Source organism: Stylophora pistillata, chromosome 2 (assembly GCF_964205215.1).
Source record: "Stylophora pistillata chromosome 2, jaStyPist1.2, whole genome shotgun sequence".
Lineage (NCBI taxonomy): Eukaryota > Metazoa > Cnidaria > Anthozoa > Scleractinia > Pocilloporidae > Stylophora > Stylophora pistillata.
This window is the reverse complement of record NC_142520.1, coordinates 38,607,305-38,630,095: the sequence shown is the minus strand read 5'-3', so window position 1 is coordinate 38,630,095 and position 22,791 is coordinate 38,607,305. Positions and strand designations below refer to the sequence as shown.

Sequence of the window (22,791 nt, the reverse complement as noted above, 5' to 3'; positions counted from 1 at the left end):
TCAGTCTGGCATTTGGAATTACATTATTGTCTGCCTCGCCAACAGGCCCACAATGTTTTCCCTTTCCACTTAGAATATTATGATATGATTACAGAATTAAACGAGACTTACCTGTAAGTTGAAATTTGATTGGGATTCTATCCTGTCATCAGTCTGGAACGAAGGAGTCACATGAGATGCGCGCGCATGCTGCTGATCAGTCTTCAACGTGAATGGCACAGGATAAGGAACGAAGGAGAAGGGTGGGTGGGTTGGGATGTTACTCCTTCGTTCCGGACTGATGACAGGAGAGAATCCCAACCAAACTTCAACTTACAGGTAAGTCTCGTTTAATTTTGTAATTCTATCCTGTCATCAGTCTACGTCATTACGGTGTCACATGAGACTTCAAATTCCTGTGCCATGAGTTATCAACAAAATCAGACATAGTTCAACAACAATAACGACATTTATTGTCAAAAGGGGCTACAGATGTGAATCATTGTTCACTCCAATAACGTGTCCAAAATTTGCTGCTCTATCGACCGGCTTCTCATAGAAACGTGCAAAAGTTCCAGAGCTGAGCCATCCTGCTGCTTTCAAAATTTCTTGTATCGCAAGTCCCTTAGCTTTACAAGACGAAGTGGACGCAGATCTGGTACTGTGTGCAGAATAGGCAGTGATGTCAATTCCTGCTGATTTCATAGCTGCCTTTGTCCATCTAGATACAGTGTCCCGCGAAACAGGATCATGAGGCTTGATGTAGGTTGAGAGCAACTGGGAATACTCCTTCCTTAGTGGCTTGGTCCTACTAAGGTATTCAGTCAGGTGCTCCACTACACAAATTTTTTGTCCTCTTTAAAGGCTAAAAGTTCGATAGGCCCCAGGTGCTTTCCTGCCTTTGATTGCCTTAGCTTGTCCATGACGGTAATCCTATACATGTCCCCAACTGCTCGTATATGATTGATGTCAAATAAATGAACCCGTCTGGCCTCGTTGGCCAGTTGTTAGATGTAACAACATTGTCAATTTTAACGAAAAATATTTCAACGATAACTCCTAGGCCAACTTCATGGTCCTGAAGTAGTCCAAAACAATATTAACGTCCCAAATCTCGCTGTATCTAGGCAATGCAGGCCTAAGTTCATAAATCCCTTATAAACAGCGACAAACTAAGGGTGCTCCCCAAATTTACTCCCATCATCAATGATTATCACCGCTGAGAGTGCTGAGCGTGCCGAATTTACAGCAGTATAGCCAAGTCCTGAAGAGTAGAGAGATACTAAAAATTCAATTGCCTGGGTAATGGTCGGATGACATCTGTTAATGCCATTATCCTTGCAAATAGTCAGACCAGGTAGGAATCATACTGTTTCGAAATACCAGGCCTCCATGATGCCATTACCTGTTTTTGTGCACTAGAGGACAGCCCAATGCGATTTAGGTTTCCCTGATAATAGACATACCATCAGACTGAGTTTTTCCCACAGGGGATGTACTTCGGACGGGTGGCTCGGTAGAAACAGAAGTTCCTTTCTTGCTTTTATCAGCACTCTCTCCTTGACCATCATGTGCAGAACTTTGGGAAACCAACTCTGAGTTGGCCAATCTGGGAGAACAACAATTCCTGCTGCCTGATCTGATACCATTTTGCTTAGGCAGGCTGGAATGACACTAAAGGGGGGAAATGCATTTAATTTCAGCACCGACCAATCCAATGAGAATGCATCTATAGCACTAGCAGTTGGATCTGGTTTGTAGGAAACACAACTTGGAAACTGATTATTAATGCGAAAAGCGAATAAGTCAATTTCTGGCAGGAACGTTAATTTTTCTAAGGCATGAAACAAGGCATCTTTGTCTAGCATCCACTCTGACTCTCTCTCATTTCTCCTGGATTCAAAATCAGCAACCAAGTTATGCTTTCCTGGTATATGGGCAACGCTCAGCCAGATTCCCCTGTCCGTACACCATTCCCAAATTTCTTTTGTCATTAGATTACAGCTATGCGAATGGCTAGAACCCATATGATTTAACACACTGACAGCTGTTGTATTATCACACATTATTCTGACATGGAAATTTTTCTTTTCTTTTGCAAAGGTTTTCAGAGCCAGTAGAATAGCATGCATTTCTAGCTGATTAATATGATTCTGGGATTCAGAGAAAGACCAGTTTCCTCCAGTTGAGATCTCCCCACAATGAGCACCCCTCCCAAAGAGTGAGGCATCTGTGGTTATAAGGAGCTCAAGTTTAGGGTGGTAAATTACATAGAAGGACTTTTCGACTTTTCTAACCCACCACTGTAGCTCCTGAAGGGCTCCATGTGACAATGTCATATAGTAGTCAAAATTTCCTTTATTTCTTTTAAGAGCTGCAGTTTTGTCAGCCTCGAGTTGTCTGTAGTATAAAGGACCATGCATGACCCCTGGGAAACTTGATACTAGTTTACCAAGTACTCTGGCTTCTTCTCTGATGGTAATTTTGCCATGCTGAACATCCTTGCACGCATCGCATATTCCTTTTTGCTTTCTCATTGATAAGTCTGATAGTCATTGTCACTGAGTTTATGAGAAAACCAAGGACTACTATCTCATGGGAAGGGATCAAAAGAGACTTCACAGGGTGTACAATGAAGCCAAGCTACTCAAGAATCAGCATAGCCTCTGTGACATTCAAAATAAATTGATCATATGTCTGCGCTTGGAGATAAACATCATCCAAGTGAGCAACTGACATGTACCCTTTAGTATGCAGGTGGGCCAGCACTGGCCTAAGTATTTTAGTAAACTTCCGGGGGCACAAGCTAACCCATTTGGCAGACAGGAAAACTGGTAGGTCTTATTTTCCCAGTGAAAACGTAAATACTTTCTTTCTGATTGCTTGATTGGTATAGAGTAATAGGTATCCTTCATGTCTATGCCTGCCATGTAGCAATTTTGGGTAGCCAATTTTGTTATAGTGCCAAGAGAATCCATTTTAAAATGATAGTTAGTAACAACCTCATTAAACTTTTTTAAGTTTAAAATAAGTCTATGAGTCCCATATTTCTTAGGTATTAGAAAGATATTTGAGCTTATTTGTTCTGGATAATAGCTAGCCTCTTCAATTAGCCCTTTCGAAGGCAATTTTTGAACTTCCAGATTGATGTTTATAGTATCATTCTCATTGTGCTTGTTTGTTGGGAGTTTATGTTGCACTGGAGTGTCATCACATTGGATGCTTACTCCGAGGACATCAGATAAGATATCCTTGTCACTAGTTAGTTTTGTCCAAGCTGAGTAGTGTAATTTCACCTGCCCAGCTGTAAAACTGGTACATCGGCTATGAAGGTAATTCAATAAGAGTGGCAAAATTTGTGTAAACATACTTACCGAGTTTTGGATTTCTCTCAATTTTTTTACCACTTGGTGGCTCTCTGGCCCTGTTGTTTGCCTTGATTGCCCCGGCTTTTGAAAGGTGGCTATCTCCCTGAAACGAGTCTTTCCTGGCAGGCACATTTCGATTGGGGTCGGTTGCTTGCAGTGTTTTTGGGTTTTATAACCTTCCTCAGTTTACTAGTTTCCCTTGCATCCTTTAGATGCTTGGACAATTCGTCCCCAAAGAGTTGTTGTGAAGTAGCAGGTACTTCAAATGAGCATATTGACTTATACTCGTAGCTTAGTGCAGGCTTAATTTGCTCTCGTCTTAACTGAGACATCTGGGTCTGTACATGACCCAACATTGCAATGGTATCGGCGAGATTATTTATAAGCTCTGGTGTATTTTCAGCATTTGCAGTAATCCACTGAGGGGTTTGTAAATTGATGATAGCTGTCTTATTGACAAGCTGCTGAGGATTGGCAGTTTGTAAAACAGCTTTCCGCTGGCGGGCATTTAATTGCGCCCATATCTCCTGATTGACCTTTATCTGTTTGAGTTCAGGACAATTTACCGGACGTTTGTGCTTTTCAACAATTGTCTTGATTTTATTAGGATTTAATTTCTTACCCCATCGCTTTTTGACAAGAGTTGTCACATTCTCATCCAAATCATCGCCGATGGCGTCTTCAGTGTTATAGGCATCAGTCAATGAGTTGAGCATCTTTCCTTTGCTACTTTTCTGGTCGGTGACCTTTTTAGGGTTTTTATTACGCTCGGTGAGCACTTTGACGGCATCGTCGTCCTCCAATTCACCGCTAGCATACAACTTAACATTATCATCCATGTGATGAGAGGTTGAAAGCCCGGCCTCCTCCTCTGACTCTGGGTCAGAGGCTGACATGCTGTCTTCACCTCTAGCCTTTCGTTTCTTGGCCGGTGGCCCTTTAGTGTCGCACATGTTCTCAAAAATGGCCGCCATCTTAGTCATATTTTCGTTAATTGAGAAAATAGCCTTGTTAAGGCTGCCCTCCTCGGCACTCTGTGATCTTCGTGAGGTGTCCTCGTGCAATTCATTCATTTCAGGAGCGGCATTGTTTGAATCGCCCATCAGGATATTTTCGCTGAGATTTGTGGACAAATCAAAAAATCATGGACTTCCACGTACCTTAAGCTTGGAATTTTGTAGAAAGGATTCCAAAGGAGCGCAGGATTGCGGATATTTTCCTTGCATTACGAAGTTGAAAAAAGATGGTTTGAAGATCTAGACCAGCAAGCGAGCACTGACCAGCAGCATGTGCGTGCATCTCGTAGTGACGTAGACTGATGACAGGATATAATTAATATACACTTTGGGCAAGGATATTACTTTTCTCTCGAATTTGAAGGGTCACAGTAAAAGACATTAAGTACCTGTAGAATTGTGTCCATTTCCAGTATATCCGGGCTTACAAGTACAAACGTACGATCCATCGGTGTTCGTGCAGGTAGCATTCACGTGACAAGAGTGATTTCCTTTACATTCGTCAATATCTGAGACATCATAAATATATTTTGCACTCCTTTTTTATTTTTGTCACCTTGAAATGGATGAACACTCTCAGTTGCACGATGCTATTAATCATTGCAAAGCATAAAACAAAGGTCTCTCCTTTTTCTGTTTTACGAATTAGATATTGTAAACAAACATCTCAGCACAAATATCTCTTAACCCACCAATATGATGGCTCTGAAACAAGCAAAATGTGGCCGGATAATTGTGACTCCTTGCATAAACATGCAAGGAGACATGATGCAAAACGTAGCGCTTAATAGGATTAATATTTCCTGCTAAAGATGCTTCGTTTAATGCTAAGGCTTCTTTGATATTGCGTGCGAGCGAGGTCGTATTTCTGATTCATTATTCGCTCGCCTGATGGTAGCTCAAACTTACCTTGGCATGACTGTCCATCTCCGATGTATCCTTCCCTGCAGGTGCAGTTGTGGGAACCGTTAGTGTTGGTACAGTTCGCACTGACGTCACAGAGATGGTCTCCATTATTGCACTCATCGATATCTGGAAGCAAAACACCCCAAAACACCAAACAAACAAACAAATAAACGCACGAAAATATGTCACTGAAAAGTATATCAGCTGTAACAAAAAAACAAGATAGGCGACTTCCGTGAGTTTCGTAAAATAAATGCTAGATAGAGAATTGTCCACATAACTAAGCATATTCAACTCATAGATGGAACAGCATTAAAAAATCTAAGGAATAACAGCTACTAAGGTGATAGTTGTTATGTAGAGTCGGATTCTGATGCTAATTTCAATTACCTCGGTATGATTGCCCATCTCCAATGAACCCTTTCTTGCAGGTGCAGTTACGAGAGCCCTTAGTGTTGGTACAGTTGGCTTTCCTATCACAAATATGGCTTCCATTGCTGCACTCATCGATATCTGGAAGCAGTAGGTATGTCAATGTAACTTTTTGGATACAAAAAATAAAGTGAATGACCAGGAATTAAGTTAAGCAACCGGTTTTTTTGTTTGTTTTGTTTTGTTTTTTGTTTTTCAAAATCTCCATTGCCTTCGTGCGAAACGATTTGAGTATTGTACTTCGAGACGACTGTAGGTTTTCATTTTACCTGAGCACAAGTGTCCATCTCCAGTAAATCCATCTTCGCAGGTGCAACTATAAGACCCAAAAGTATTGGAGCAATTTGCAATTTCGTCACAGAGGTTATTGCTGCCTTTGCATCCATCGACATCAAATTAGAAAGTTGTCGAAAGAAAACATTACACGGAGAAAGAATTTAAACAGAAAGGAAGGTTTAAGGTCCTGGAACCAAACTTTGTATAAACTGATTCTGCTCTTAGTTTACTGACCAAGTTCAAATCAGAATAACAATGCATCAGTTATTAAAATGTTTCATTTACAAGTCAGAACAAAACCTAAGAGTCCCTGACGGATCCTTAAACTTAAACGGGTCATGAGTGATATATTTTCTAATTCTCTAGTAACGCGGCTGAATAGCGCGGCATTATAGTCAACGCGTCATGTTGGAAAATTCTGGACATGATTTGATTGCAATGAGACTAACTTCGCTTGTACAGTTTTGTCCATTTCCAGCATATCCAGGTTAAAATTTACATACTTAGTTCTTACCCACTAGTAATCATCAAGTCTGCCTTCTACCAGTTGAGATTTTTTACCACTAATACAACGATTTGTGTCATTAAGATTTTTTATCACGCAATGTTTATTTAATATATTTGTGTTATTGTCGGCATTGTCTTCAGGCCTACACCCGTCGCTATTTTCTTTAAGGCATGCTGGTAAAACAAGTCTTTCTAAGATGACAGTACCTTTCTTTCTAATATGAGGGGTTTAAAAAAAGGAAGGAATCTAGTACCCGTACAGTTGCGTCCATTTCCTGTAAATCCGTGGTGACAAGTACAAGTATACAATCTGTTGTTCGTATATTTCAGCACAAAGATTTTTTTTAAATCTATGAACACAACAGCTTTGAAACAAGCCAGACGCACATCACGGAAACTTTACGAAAACATTGCATGGATAATGCTGTATAATGATATGAGACGATATACCAAAAAAAAAAAAAAATGCTAAGGCAGTTATTCGGAAGGCATCCACTAGATCATCCTCAAAATTAACTGAGCATGAGTGTCCATCGCTAGTGTATCCCACTTTACAAGTGCAGATGTAAGAACCATACGTATTCGTACAGTCTGCATTCACGTCGCAGCCGCTGATGTTAAATTTACATTCATCCATATCTACAGTTTAGAAAGAGAAGAAGTGACTAAGTTAGAGTAACTCACGAGAGGCATCCACCATAGAACTGGTCCAAACCAAATATTACGATAGTGATATTAATGATAGTACATGAATAATTTATAATACTTTCATGATACTGATAACTATTCATAAAATACAATAACTCAAACAAAACTTATGGGACCTACCTTCGTTAACCATAACATGGTAAATCAGTACTGCCTTCCCTTTCCTAGTTGGATCCAGCCAATACTTTCTGTCCATGGTGTATTTACCTTCACTTGCTTATATTTCTTGACAAGTCAGCGCCGGTAATTCAGGGATAGAGCCTAAGGGAGCTGCAGTAAAGGCAGATATTTTAGTTTCTTTATATTTTAAGTTCTTTCAGGTGAGAAGGAACCGGATCGGCCCAGGATAGAGAATAATTCAAGGAATACCAACCAAACATAGAGATAAACTTTTGATTTCATACCTTTGCCGTTCAGTCGCTGAATGTAAAACCATCCAGGGGTTGAAAGAAAATTCCCTGGTCTCGCCTCCCTGGTGCGGCTATTTAGTTCACACATTTGGTATTTTCGATTCTAGTTATAGCTTTGGCACCTGATCTCCTGTCCGCATTTGACATTGCAGAGGCGAGGAGCCGCCACTGACCATCTTTTGAAGACAGAGCGCTTGAGAGCCATTCCTTGTATGTTTACTTCTGTCCCGCATTGATCATTAGCTGTGACAAACTCCATCACAGAAGCGAGAGGGGCGAGTCTTAAATGGCGGAAAATCCACCAAATACTTCCTTTCTTGAGCTAAATCTGAAAATATTGAGTATAAGACCACATGAATACATTGTAAGTGCTTGCGCTGAAGCAAAATAATCCTTTTTTCACTCAAAGAAGAAATGATTGTGTGCCAGATGAAGACGTACAACAGTCATATTACTTCCACATTAAATTGTTGCCTAAAATTAACAAATGGTAAACACCACAGCGTACACTATTGAGTTATGGATGCACGCGGGAGGTTGTTAAGCACGAAAGAAGCGTAAGAGTCGCTCAAGGCGATAGCCGAGAGCGACTCTAGCTTCTTGAGTGCTTAGCAAACCTCCCAAGTGCATCCATAACTCAATAGTGTACGCTGTGGTGTTTACCATTTGTTTTATTTATAACATTGATGCACTGTAGCTAAAGAGTTCCTTTTATTTAACAAATCTTACGCGACCAGAAAAAACAAGCGCGCGCGGAAAAATAGTCTTTGCATTTGCTCACGTCAGCAGCGTACACCCATGGGCAAATGGGGGACGCTAAATTGACCAATCAGAGCGCGCGCTTTACTTTGGTTATGTTATAAAAACTTTTAAAAAACACTCCATACTTTAAATTGTGAGAACAGAACGAAATTACTCGTAATTTGCTATATTTGAATGTTTTAGTTTTGAAGGATCTTCAAGTTCAGCTTTTGTGGAATGATAAATTTGATATGCTTAAAGCATTTTGATCTCGTAGCCCTGTATTGCGTCCTCGTAATCAATCTAACTTTCCCCAGCCAATGCCTATGCAAGCAAAATGTATCGTATCAAGGGCTATCAGAATCCAATACAAAAAAAAAAAAATTGGGGGTAGCCACGCAATATTACGAGATAACTGGCTTTGAAATGTGAGAAAAGTGCTGACTTTGCATTTTATGGAAAGTGAAGGAAAATAAAATTTCCCCGTCAATTCCATTTGAATTCGATATTTTTAGAAACAAAATGAATAATACACGTAGAAATTCTTTAAAATAACTAGCAAATACAATACTCAGAACAAGGTCCTGTAAGTTTTTATAATCAAAATGACTGCATTGAAGCCATTTTTAACCCTTATCACTACTACTAACACAACCAAAAATACTGGCAAAACAGTCTTTGCACAGGATGAAAAGTGAACTGCGTGTTTATAGATTTTTTCCTTTTATTCGGTGTCATTAAAATAGGAATCACTGCGCGTTTTTTTTTTTCTTTAAATCATTTCGTTATTTTTTAAAATTCTCATCGCACTTTGTTCAAGCTAGCCTACTCCCCTCCTCCTCTCCCCCATTGTATGTAAACACATTGACGTCCGCGTGGCGCGCATGTCTCGCGTAAAGTAATTTCTTGAAAAGTAATTTCTCCTCAGAATAACAACACACTGTCAAGCAAAGGTGATGACAGGGCAGAAAATTTAAATGAATGGGGCATTACTTGCTTTATTACCAAATTCTCCAGATAGGAAAAAAATTTGCATTGTATGGTGAGCAGAAAGGGCAATACTCGAGTTTTTGAAAGTGGTAAACATGGATTAAAAGAAAACTGCTAACCTCCAAAATTAGTTAGTTGATTCACAAATTGTACCAGTATTACAATACTTTTTATTTAACTGAAAGTACCTGATATAATCCTTTTAAGCCGTTTGTTCTCACAATTGACTTAACTGCATCAGTAAGTCCTTTGTAAGCGAGTAACTTTCCACTTCCATCATTAACTAAGAAAAATTTATTTAAAAAATGTTTCATTGCATACAGTCACATACATGTACACTACAAACACATTCTTGCAGTAAATACTCTTGAGAAAGACTGTTCCTGGTATTGGTAGTTGATGTTTTGACAACCTTAATGGAAGTTGACTCCGCATGCTAACTTCAATTAAAGTCTGCGACACACTGGGCCATTTAAAACGAAAGTCACCGAGTATGCTTGGTATGGCAATCGTGATATTCGCAGATCACTGTGATTGGCGTATAAAATCACCAGGTGTGTCTCCGCATTTCTAACATGCTAATATCAGTGATTCAATAAGCCAATCACAGCTATGAAATTTGTTACGATCCCCAAATAAAATTGCCACATGCATCATCAGCATAAGATTGTGGAAATAACAGTCACCCCAACCAACTTACCAACACATGGACAATAAGATTTTACAAGCTAAAACATTTTGCAGAAAAGCCAATCACCTCACATTTACAATAATTATAGGCATGAGGCTGACTTTTATCCACAAGTTTCCATTACGACCAGTATCTGTACAAGCAGACTAAACTAGAATTTCCCTGACAACATCAAAGGACACATTTTTTTTTTCATGACAAATTTTTGTCTCCTCTGTTGCATCTACACTAAAAATGTTGAAGCTGCTTAAACTATCAAGTTCGGTTAACAGCCAAAAATAAGACCGATACCATATTTCACTTTATTACATTCATTTTGAAATCACTGGTGGTCCCTGTAATCTGATTGGCTCTAATTGGTGCGATTTATTCCCAAATCGCACCATTTTTTGCTCTAAATCGCATCTTTTTTCCAGCCAATGAGGAATTTACACTTAAAAAAAACAACCAATCAGATTTCAAGGCTTGTTTAAAGTGACCAATTAAATTGCAGGAAAATGAAAAACAAGGAGTATCATCTGGCAAATTTTGCAACTTTCGTTTCCAAAACTCTTATTTTTTTCCCCCAAAAATGGATGAGTTTAATTTCATCCAGTTTTTGAATGATGACAATGATATTCTTCAGGCTGAAGACCAACATGCCAGGGACTTTCCCACTTTTTGTCTACATTTTAGTGAATATTTTGACGATTTTGTACCTTCTCAGGCTCAAAATCCGCGCGATCCCGAGTCCACCGAGTCAACAACAAAAGAAGAAAATCAGAAGCCACTACAAGAGTTGGATATTGCAAGATTTCCCATCATTTCAAGCGATAAAATACATGAGCGTAAGTCTGTTACTTCCAATAAAAATACGTCCCGCTCCACAAAACAATGGATGAATGTTTTCAGAAGCTGGTGTCAATGCCGCCACCTTGAATAAGTCTCCATCGAAACAATGGCGCCTGAAGAACTTGACAAAGTCCTGAGTAAGTTTTACGCCGAAGTAAGAAAAAAGGACGGAGATGATTACGAGCCAGAATCCCTTAAAATCATGCAGAGTGCCATAGAAAGATATCTAAAGGAGAAGAACTATCCATTGAGCATCGTGCAATCGAGGGAGTTTCACTCCTCACGAGAAATCCTCAATGCGAAAGCAATTTCCCTGCGTCAACAAGGAAAGGGAAAGAGACCCAACAAAGCTCAGCCAATCACATCTGAAGAAGAGTCAGCCCTGTGGGAAAAAGGTCAGTTGGGCGATTTTAATGGAAAGGTCTTGACCAATGGCAACTTTAAAAATTTGACGGAACAACTGGGATTTCGTGGTCGCCAAGAACACTACGATGCGTACGTGGAAGATGTAATTATAAGACAGCGAGAAGATGGAACTGAAGTTGTTGAGTTCAGAGAAGGTCCCACCATATGGTCCCACTAAAACACGGAGCGGTGGTCTCACCATCAGGCGAAGAACAACACCACAAACAATGTTCAGCACCGATGGCGGAAAAAGCGATCCAGTGCGGCTATTCAAGCTTTGGTTGTCCAAGCGACCCGAAGGAATGAAGAACACAGGGCCACTCTATCTAAGCATCATAAATCGTCCTAAATCAGCAGATGTTTGGTATACCAAAGTTCAAATGGGACAAAACACCATCGGCAATTAAATGAAATCTATGGCCTCCTGTCTCAGGACGATTAAGAAGCTGACGAACCACAGCATGAGGAAAACATTGGTATCAAAACTGAAGAAATCAGGTCAACCGCGCAATATCATCTGTGAAATAACAAGCCATGTACGTGAATCTTCATTAGACGACTACGATAAAATAGACGAGAATCACAGGAAAGAACTGTCTCTTATTATCAGTGGATATAAAGACGTGTCAAACGAAAATCAAGCAAACGAAGTCACCCGCCAAAACACTGCATATTAAGCCTTAAATCAGGAGATTGCAGTCCAACATTTAAAAAAACATTTAAAAAACTTGCGAGTAAAAATGATATCCTATTCCTAACAAGTGGTTGTCGCATATATCACCATAAACTAAATCATAATTAATAAGGAAGCCAACACTAATACAGGGATATTTAATTAACAATTGGTTCATGCTTTAGCGTGCACTATCAAGTTATGGAGCACACGGGAAGTTTGGAGATCATGAAAGAAGCATAAGAGTTGCCCGAGGCGATAGCCGAGGGCAACTCTAGCTTCTTGAGTGCTCTCCAAACTTCCCATGTGCTCCATAACTCGATAATGCACAGCTGAAAGTATGAACCAATTGTTTTAGAACATAGCCGGTGGAATTGTGCATCAAATCCGACGCGAGAAGCGGAAACAATATCAGTTGAAGCGAATCGTGACGGCGCTGATGCCAAGTCTCCTTTTCCGTTGTTTTTCTCTTTTTCTGCCTCATTAAGAACTCTAGCCCAAGGGAAAAGGTTGAAACATTGTCTTTGTTTTCCGACTAGTAGGCCAAGCTTCTGTTTGTATCCATTATTATCGCGAAATATATTATTTTTCCCTGCACTAGCAATGGCTGCTCGCGTGAAACAAAAAATTTCTCGCGAAGCGATTTGCTGACGCTGTCAGCGTGCACTATCGGGATTTTGAGCACGCTTACAAATAATTACTGAATTTGATTGTGCGGTTCTGCTAGCTGTGTTCTAAATTAGAAATAAAACATCCATTCATTAAGTTTAAACAATAAGAGTTTTTAGTAAATTAAAGTTTCCAGTAAGTCGTACAATGAGAAGTTTCAAATACTTCCCACAGCATTGCTGTAATCAATTCCTTTTTTGAATGCTTTTGCTAAAGCGAAAGTCAAAACAGTTCTGTATATGAGAAGATTTAATTATTTCAAGATCATCTAAATTGCTCACGTCAGTTCAAATTGATATAAAAATGTGCGGAAACTTTCGTTCATTAAATAGAGGTGAAAATTTAATGAAATAGGCTTATCTGTGCGGAAATAAACTCAGACAGGAATGTTTTACATCGCTGCTGATGTTCCCGTTTTCAAAATAGCCTCGCCTCACAATAAATTGATGGGGGTCTCCTAATATGTTATTTTATACCGTGCCTCACCTTGAAATCTAATTTTGATCAGGTCCAACGGATGCAGCACAAGAGTTAAAGTAACCCCTCCGGACACGCCGGCTACAAGATGCTCGTAGCGAATGAACCGAGTGATTGAAGGCGTTTTTGAAGCTGGTTGACGGTCAGAATTGCTTGTTGCTCACTCATGTTGTTTTAAATTGAATATATACTCTGACCTCATTATTACGGGTAAGGAAACCAATAACGGTTCACACGATCACATTCGGAATTATTTCATCAGCTTCGTCCGCCATGTTGACAAAAGGTTATTACCAGTTTCCCTCTGCCCCTCTTGACCGGTGGTGTGCGCACTCTGATTGCGTTGCATCATGGTCGTAAAACAAAAATTGAGCATATGCATCTTGACGCGTTAGAGTAAACATCTTTTGTGACAGCGTGATGCGGCGTGAACATACGTGGATTGTGATGGGGATTCACTGTCTGTTGCTACTCCTTCGAAAGTTAAATCGTTTGACGAGCCTGTGCGACTCCTGTCATTCTTCCGTGACGAATTCGTTCTTAGGAGGCAACTGACGTTATTTACAAAGATTCGAAACTGCAATCTGCCTAAGAATCTCGACACAAATGGCGACAGTTACGTTCACAACCGATGGCGGGATGAGTAATTTCAAAGTCAGTAGTTACATTCCAAGACGCGAGTTATTCAACTGTGAATTGACCCTTGACATGCAAACGGATATTAGAGAGAAAGAGACCTTGTACTAGACGAACTTTTTCCACTGAGCGTAAATACGGGATTTGTAAAAGGAGAAGCCCCACGCCTCCTAAGAACGAATTTGTCGCGCTCCACGTTTAGTAAAAACGTAGAGTTTCAAAATACCCTTCGAGAGTAGAGGAACCTACATGAGGGTTTTGAGAACGTATCTCTAGAGTTATTACTTCAAAGAAAATAGCGCGGGCACAAAAAAAAATATTGCCTTTTGTAACACAATCTCATCCGGCTTCGCCAAAGAGAATTATGACACCTCAAAACTGACCCATATTATCACATCGCAAAGGAAAGTCATCAAAAGATATCCTAATAAGAGCTAAACGTTGAGAGTAGAAGGTTTAAAAGCGCTAGAAAATGGTAGGAGACGCACTGGCCTACCAACACCTTTCAATAGTCGACTGCGTTTTACTTTCTGGCTTTCCGGCGTGTCGCCTCACGCAAGGTAGAGGTTTTCATGGATCAAGTGACTCTTTTCATTGCTCTAATTAAACTGTCCTTCATTCAGTGATCAAGATAGAAGATTTACCCCACAACACTCGCTATTATTTAATTTTCCTTCACTTAGGAAAGTGGGTTTACAACACGATTGATAAATGCCCTTGCAGTAGTAACGCTATGTAACGCAACACACTAAACGCAACAATGGGCCTTTTCGCTCCACAAAAGAGTCTCAAACACTATCACTTGAAATGCCTAAAACATTTGTACCATTGGAGTGCGTTTGAGCGCGTTTGGTCAGAGCTGCTGAACAAGGATCAAAGTGGCCGTATAAATCTTTGAAAGGCTTTAAACTACGACGTACAACGAGTTTGATCTGGTCGAAAACCGGTCTAAAATTACATGCTAAAACGCAGTGCTTGCGTTTGTTCTTGAGAACGATATAATACGTGACAAATACGCACGAAAAATACTTCTACACGTTCGGACTATATCAAACTATATTTACCTATAGTGAAAGGAAAAAGAAATGGCCTTACTTTTACGGAATGTTCACTCAAACTCTACCCATTTCTGCGGCTTTTACCGCCATATTGAAAATAACGCTACCACAATGCAATGCAATCGGAGTGCGCACACCGCCTGGGTGAATGGAGACCGAACAGAAATAGTAAGAGTACATCTTATTAGACGTTTTACTGTGTAGCATAGCTGAGTATTTTTTCGATTTGTGCCGTATTTTGACGAGAAAAATATGAATATTATACAAACAACGATGATTAAAAATAATCCAAGATACGACACACCAAAACGTTTAGTAAGTATTTATTATTCAACACGCCAAATTGTTAATTGAGTGAGGGCCAATTTCACGGATGTTTATTTAAGAGGAGTGCGTGACAGAAATATGCGAAACGGAACGGAATTGAGGCGTTGCATAACGAGCCTCACGCCGTTAGCAACCAAAAAAAGTCTAGGTATCCAGCAGAGAATCCGTACTTTTAGTCCGCATTCTCTGCTGGATACCAGTGGCTTGCTTGGGTAAAATTTTTGATCGTTTTTCGCTCCTAATCTGATAGAGGCGTCAACTTTTACACAATCATGTCATCATCCTATGGCGTGAAAAGGTAATTAAAGAAGCCGTATCCGAAAAAAGTGTACATGGCCGGCGCTTAAAAATAGTGACAAGACGAAGCGCTCGCCCGTAGTGTGTTGCGGCAGTTACAGTCACGTCGAAGAAACATTTCTTAGTCAATGCTTGCGGATTTAGTTAACTTCATTAATACTAACATAGGCTGCGACGCTTATTTACTACGACATTTAACTGGCGGCCTGAGTGTTTTGTTTTCTAATCAATTTTACCAGATTTTTGAAAGTAAATTCCAGAACCGATGACTTTTTTTCCGCTGTGTTCGGAATCTTTGACAGCTGACGCTTGGTGCTGTAATTTTTGAGCATCCGGGTACCAGTTATTGGGAATAAACTCGGGGTATTACAACCTATAATTTCATTTGCTGTTTAACGCAGAGTCCACAATACATGGCGGCTTTTTCTCACTGATATTTTAAGTCGCATTTATAGTTTACATACTGTTCCAGTTTTTTTTAATCTATATTCATGCAGTACTCATAAGATTCTTTGTCACTGGCCTTCAGATGACCTATATTGGTGCCTGAATCCTCTAGATAGTTGCGACAGATTACAGACATTATAGGTACGATGTGATTAAGGCACTGGTGTTGAAAATCTTTTTGCGTTACCTCCTCCGCAACGATGATTCAAATCGTGAATAAACAGAGACCGGGGGTAGTAATAATTGTTTTCAAATCAAGATAGGTGTTGAACAAGCTGACAAAGCTTTTAAACAGACAAAGACCAACTTTCGTTTAATGACACGTTACGAACAAGTTTAAACTCCCTTGAACTTTAACAGGGTTCGTACTGTCTTGCAAGTCCGTTAATTTCAGGGCAAGTCCCCCAATGAATTTAACCAATCCTTGGAAAGTCCTTGAATTTTTATATTCTAAAAGCTTCTTGAGAGGGGTGGGACGTTGACTTTTTCCGAAACACCAACTTAAAATACTGAGTCAAGCGCTCTGCGCTAGGGTGGTTTGGAAATTAACATAGAGCGCGGTAGATCCAGTAATGCGTTATTGACCAAGCAGGAAGACTCAAACCTGAGCCAAGCGTTAAGAGCCGAGCGAGAGCTTGCCTGCAGGTTACACAAAGACAAAATGGCTGCAACGCTGGCCACCGCAGAAAACGAAAAATAAGCAAGGGTTAATAGCCAATCAGCTCACAGAATTCGCTGCATCTTGCACCGCTTGCGAAGCCAGCCATATAAAAAGGAAAGGTAATACATCGGCGTAATATAACTCTTAAAGCAAGAATCTCTCCCAACATATTTATCTAAGGTAGTAAAAGTTTAAAATGTTATGAAAGCTGAAAAAGAAAGGGTTCCGGTGTCGCGCTTATTCAGAGTTACAAGTTTGAATGGCCGAGGGGTGGACACTTATTCAAGGAAATACGGTATATCGATCACTTGAGGCTGTGCGCGTTACTTCGCGTTGTTTCATACTTTATATTATCTCATATTACCCAGTTTGTCAGGAAATCAATCGTCGTCGTGTGTTTACGTCCTACAAAAACGTCGCATCAGAGATTTCACGATCTAGCTTCGCAAACAAATGTACCAGCAATGTTTTGCCTTCCGTTATTTATTGAGTTTTTTGGCAGCATTTTTTGTTTTGATGTTCTCTTCCCGTCGCGGTTTGCAGGGCGACTTTTAACAGTAAATGAGCTGTTTTTCAAATTTTTGTCTCAAACGACTATTTACTCCTGTCGCTCTGCTGTAGATATAGGTGAAGAGCTCAAATAACAGAAAAGTTTGCATCACAAGAATTTCTTCACATATATCCCAGAAAACCTCAGGCATTACTCTGAATGCCAGAACTTCAGCCTGGGTAAACCAGGAAGGATAGACAACACTTCCCTATATTAACCATGAATGAAAAGCTAAGTAAGTCAAATATCTCAGAAGCGCTCAGGCATTAAACTGAATGCCAGGACTTCAGCCTGGGTGAACCAGTAAGGCCGATAGACAACACTTCCCTAGATTAACCTGTGAATGTCAAAGAAAATAAGAATGTTAGGTATCCCAGAAGCACTCAGGGATTACTGTGAATAGCAGAACTTCCGTTCAGCCTGGGTGAACCAGAAAAGATAAACAACACTTCCCCGTATTGACCATGAATGAAAAAACTTGAAGTATGTTGTATATCCCAGAAGCGCTCAGGCGTTACACTGAATGCCAGGACTTCAGCCTGGGTGAACCAGAAAGGATACACAACACTTCCCTATATTCACCATGAATGAAAAGCTAAGTATTTTGAATATACCAGAAGCGCTCAGGCATTACACTGAATGCCAGGACTTCAGCCTGGGTGGACCAGAAAGGATAGACAACACTTCCCTATATTGACAATGAATGAAAAGCTAAGTATGTTATATATCCCAGAAGCGCTCAGGCATTACTCTGAATGCCAGGACTTCAGCCTGGGTGAACCAGAAAGGATAGACAACACTTCCCTATATTGACAATGAATGAAAAGCTAAGTATGTTATATATCCCAGAAGCCCTCAGGCATTACTCTGAATGCCAGGACTTCAGCCTGGGTGAACCAGAAAGGATAGACAACACTTCCCTATATTGACCATGAATACAAAGCTCAGTATGTTGTATATCCCAGAAGTGCTCAGGCATTACACTGAATGCCAGGACTTCAGCCTGGGTGAACCAGAAAGGATAGACAACACTTCCCTGTATTGACCATGAATGAAAAGCTAAGTATGTTGTATATCCCAGAAGCGCTCAGGCATTACACTGAATGCCAGGACTTCAGCCTGGGTGGACCAGAAAGGATAGACAACACTTCCCTATATTGACAATGAATGAAAAGCTGAGTATGTTATATATACCAGAAGCCCTCAGGCATTACTCTGAATGCCAGGACTTCAGCCTGGGTGAACCAGAAAGGATAGACAACACTTCCCTATATTGACCATGAATACAAAGCTCAGTATGTTGTATATCCCAGAAGTGCTCAGGCATTACACTGAATGCCAGGACCTCAGCCTAGGTGAACCAGAAAGGATAGACAACACTTCCCTATATTGACAATGAATGAAAAGGTAAGTATGTTATATATCCCAGAAGCGCTCAGGCATTACTCTGAATGCCACGACTTCAGCTTGGGTGAACCAGAAATGATAGACAACACTTCCCTATATTGACCATGAATAAAAAGTTCAGTATGTTGTACATCCCAGAAGTGCTCAGGCATTACACTGAATGCCAGGACCTCAGCCTAGGTGAACCAGAAAGGATAGACAACACTTCCCTATATTGACCATGAATGAAAAGCTAAGTATGTTATATATCCCAGAAGCGCTCAGGCATTACAGTCAATGCCAGGACTTCAGCCTGGGTGAACCAGAAAGGATAGACAACACTTCCCTATATTGACAATGAATGAAAAGCTAAGTGTGTTGTATATCCCAGAAGCCCTCAGGCATTACACTGAATGCCAGGACTTCAGCCTGGGTGAACCAGAAATGATAGACAACACTTCCCTATATTGACCATGAATGAAAAGCTAAGTATGTTATATATCCCAGAAGCGCTCTGGCATTACACTGGATGCCGGGACTTCAGCCTGGGTTAACCAGAAAGGATAGACAACAACTCTCTATATTGACCACGAATGAAAAGCTATGTAAAACTTTTTTATTTATCCCAGAAGCGCTCAAGCATTACAGTCAATGACAGGACTTCAGCCTGGGTGAACCAGAAAGGATAGACAACACTTCCCTATATTGACCATGAATGAAAAGCTAAGTATGTTGTATATCCCAGAAGCGTTCAGGCATTACACTGAATGCCAGGACTTCACTCTGGGTGAACCAGAAAGGATGGACAACACTTCCCTATATTGACCACGAATGAAAAGCTATGTATGTTATATATCCCAGAAGTGCTCAGGCATTACACTGAATGCCAGGACTTCAGCCTGGGTGGACCAGAAAGGATAGACAACACTTCCCTATATTGACCATGAATGAAAAGCTATGTATGTTATATATCCCAGAAGCCCTTAGGCATTACACTGAATGCCAGGACTTCTGCCAGGGTGAACCAGAAAGGATAGACAACACTTCCCTGTATTGACCATGAATGAAAAGCTAAGTATATTATAAATCCCAGAAGTGCTCTGGTATTACTCTGAATGTCTGGACTTCAGCCTGTGTGAACCAGAAAGGATAGACAACACTTCCCTATATTGACCATGAATGAAAAGCTAGGTATGTTACATATCCCAGAAGTGCTCAGGCATTACTCTGAATGAAGGACTTCAGCCTGGGTGAACCAGAAAGGAAAGACATAATTTCCGTCTATTAACAGTGAATGAAAAACTAAGTTTGCTATATCCCAGAAGCTCTTAGGTATTACGCTGAATGCCATATAAATCTTAGAAATATGACAAATAAATATATATCTCAGAAGTGACCAGGCAACACTAAACAAAATAATATTGTTACAGGATAAGACTTCAAGATGAACATGTGGTTTGGCTAAATGGAGTTGATTTAAATAATTGATATTAAAGAATAGTAAAAAACAGATGATGAAATAAATTCACACCCAGTTTCTTCTGCATGCCCATTCCTACCTTCAACAATTAGCTTCGCAGACTGACTCTCGGAACCAAGAACATTTCTTCCAACGCAAGTGTAATTTCCAGCGTCGCTAAGAGTCACGTGATGGAATTCTAATCTCCCACCTCGAGCGCCAAGGTGAGAATTACTTTGGAGATGAGTGCCATTTGTCCCCACCCAAGTCATAGTCGGTTGAGGATTTCCACTTACTGAACATTGGAACAGTGCACTTTGATTTTCTCTGAGTGTTTGCTTCATTGGAGAAACAACAACTACAGGGAGAGAGATAGGTTCCCCAGGTTCTCCCTTAGCTCCCGGTGGGCCCCTGGGACCCGGAACCCCTGTGATACCCTGTGCACCCTTTTGACCTGGTGGTCCGATATTTCCTTGCTTTCCGGAAGGCCCTGGTTCTCCTCTAAAACCGCGTGACCCTTTCCTTCCTGTAGATCCACGCGGACCTCTCCTTCCCCGTGATCCTTTTGGTCCTTGCAATCCTGGTGGCCCCTGTACGCAAATTTGTTCTTTGGGCGAACAAAATGATCGTGGTGACCATGAATTCATGGTCTTGTTTATCTCACTTCTAACCACCTCTATCGTAACTTTACCAGGGTTGGCTCCTTTCTCAGGTAACTTGAAATGGCGACGGCTTCTGGCGTTAACTGGAAATAGTTTTTTTTTTCCAAAAAGTGTTTGAAAATTAAAGCGGTAACACTTTTAAATCTCCTTACCAGACAATAATCTCAACAGTGGTTTATTTATACAACCTTTGGCTCCAAACCAGATTCGTCTAAATGACGGTTACCAGGTTCTTACTAAGCTTTCCGTCGCTGAAAATTTGTGCAGGAAAATAATGAAAGGAGGCTGCCATATTCTCGAGCAAACACTGATTTTCTTTTGCTCGCTTTTACGTGTACGATCGCCTCGTTTAAACGAGAACCTAAATTAAGCTCAACCTTTCCTTGTGGCACGCAAGAGTACTTCACGTTTTTCCACCCCCCACCCCCCCCCCCCCCACACCCATTCCTCACGTTTCAAAACGTTTAGCTATCCAAGACCTTTTTGTGCTGTTATTATGATAAACAGCAGACGTCGCACTGTTGTTTTAGTCATTCAAGGATGGACCCTTCATATTCCTGAAGGGTTTATCTGGCCAACAATACATCAAATATATTAATCCAAGTTAGGGAAAAAGGGATATCTTTGAATGATCAATTGCATAATGTTACTCATATGATTGCTCTCTTGAGCTTTTACAACGGTGACCGCTATTACTTTTTCGCTATCGACCCCTCAGAAATGAGTTTATGTAGTTACTAAAATAGACAAATTCATTAGCCACTTTAAGTACCATTGTGACTCCCAATTTCTTCACCAAAGTAAGCCTCGGCAAAATTCAGGGGATCGAAAAGAGTTCGCCAGGAAAATGTATTTCGTATCGTTGTCGAAGCGAGGGTCCTTTACTAAGTTATAAGTTGACGAGAGAAAGCATACTACCTTCGGTCATATCTCTTCTCTCCTGAGCAATATTGCCAGCAAAGTTCCCGACAAAACCAGTGCTTTCAGAAGGTTGAGTACCTGCTGCTTCGGTAGAATCCCTCATGGATTCATGTATTCGCCCCACTTCCGCCATAACATCTTCAACATTATGAACTCGCTGGTTTATGATCTCAACACGAACCAAGGCGGTAGTACAGATCAATAAACATACGAACGATACTGGAAAAGCAAACTTGGATAAACAGCTGGGCACATCACCAACAGAAGGGCGATCTTGTTTTTGAAACATAATAAAACGCTGTTAGGATTGAACCGACTTGTAACGCTCCAACATGTTTTGAAAACCAGCCAAGACACGTACGATCGCGAAATGTAATACTGACATTCGAGTCGCTTGTTGACAAAAGTGCAGATTAACTTCCTTTCTGTCACGTTGACATCAAAAGTCAACACACGGGATATTGAGCCATTAAAAATCCATATTTTAGAATTCTAAATTTCCATACCCATAGTGTAAATATGGATAAATAGACACAAGAATCTTGCCTTAAAGCGCGGCCTGTCGAGTTCAATTTTAACCTCTAGATTAACATTCCAATTCTCCACACTGTTACCCGATCATTTTCTATGCCTGTGGTGAGCAGAAACTGCTTGAAAAGTAAGCTCAATGATTATTATTTCATCTCGCTAGGCTTTAGACTGAGCTTCTATGAGGAAAACGCTCTCTCTCTCTCTCTCTCTCTCTCTCTCTCTCTCTCTCTCTCTCTCTCTCTCTCTCTCTCTCTCTCTCTCCAGATTCAAGGCTGAGTATCTGCTACCTTTTCTCCTCTTCTTTTTTTGATATAAAATTTTCCAATATTTTCCCGTTTTTACAGTGGAATATATCAGTCTATTTTTCACTTAGAATACTTCTATTCAAAGTTACCGACCAATACGAAATTTTAGTCAGTATATCAATCTAAACACGACCAATGTAGCAAATACTCAATCTTTGGTACACATATCGAAAAAATCACGAAAATAAAAAATTTTGACGGACGTCTTTAAAGGTCTTCAAGTTCTTTTTTATTGCCGTAAAACCCCTTTGGGATCCGGAATATTTTACTTTCTACACCATCTTAATTTTAGAACAAAACTGCGTTCCCACATATAGTATCATTTTGACTTAACAAGTCAGATTTTTTGAGAAGGTCAATTATCTTTTTTCTTTATAAAATCATTATATTTTACTTTAAATTCGTTTTTATGGAAGGAAAGTTCTGCGCTTGTGAAAGAAAACATGTTAAACCTGTTTTTCAATTATATGTC

General features: G+C 40.2%; 1 protein-coding gene and 2 pseudogenes across 1 annotated transcript; 1 reads left to right on the top strand and 2 right to left on the bottom strand.

Annotated features, from left to right (window-relative positions):
* Positions 1 to 1,397: 1,397 nt before the first annotated feature.
* On the bottom strand, positions 1,398 to 2,516 carry LOC148739409 (uncharacterized). The gene has a single exon (XM_088749473.1). The coding sequence runs from the start codon at positions 2,514 to 2,516 to the stop codon at positions 1,398 to 1,400; it is 1,119 nt and encodes a 372-aa protein (XP_088605599.1).
* A 2,228-nt stretch (positions 2,517 to 4,744) lies between these two features.
* Positions 4,745 to 22,791, bottom strand: part of LOC148739407 (uncharacterized) — a 36,052-nt pseudogene continuing 18,005 nt past the window's right edge.
* LOC148739408 (uncharacterized protein KIAA1958-like) lies at positions 10,871 to 11,937 on the top strand (annotated as a pseudogene).

What these genes read in the sequence shown, in the direction of transcription:
- LOC148739409 (XM_088749473.1), bottom strand. Translation starts at nt 2,516, where the DNA reads ATGAGAAAGCAAAAAGGAATATGCGATGCGTGCAAGGATGTTCAGCAT.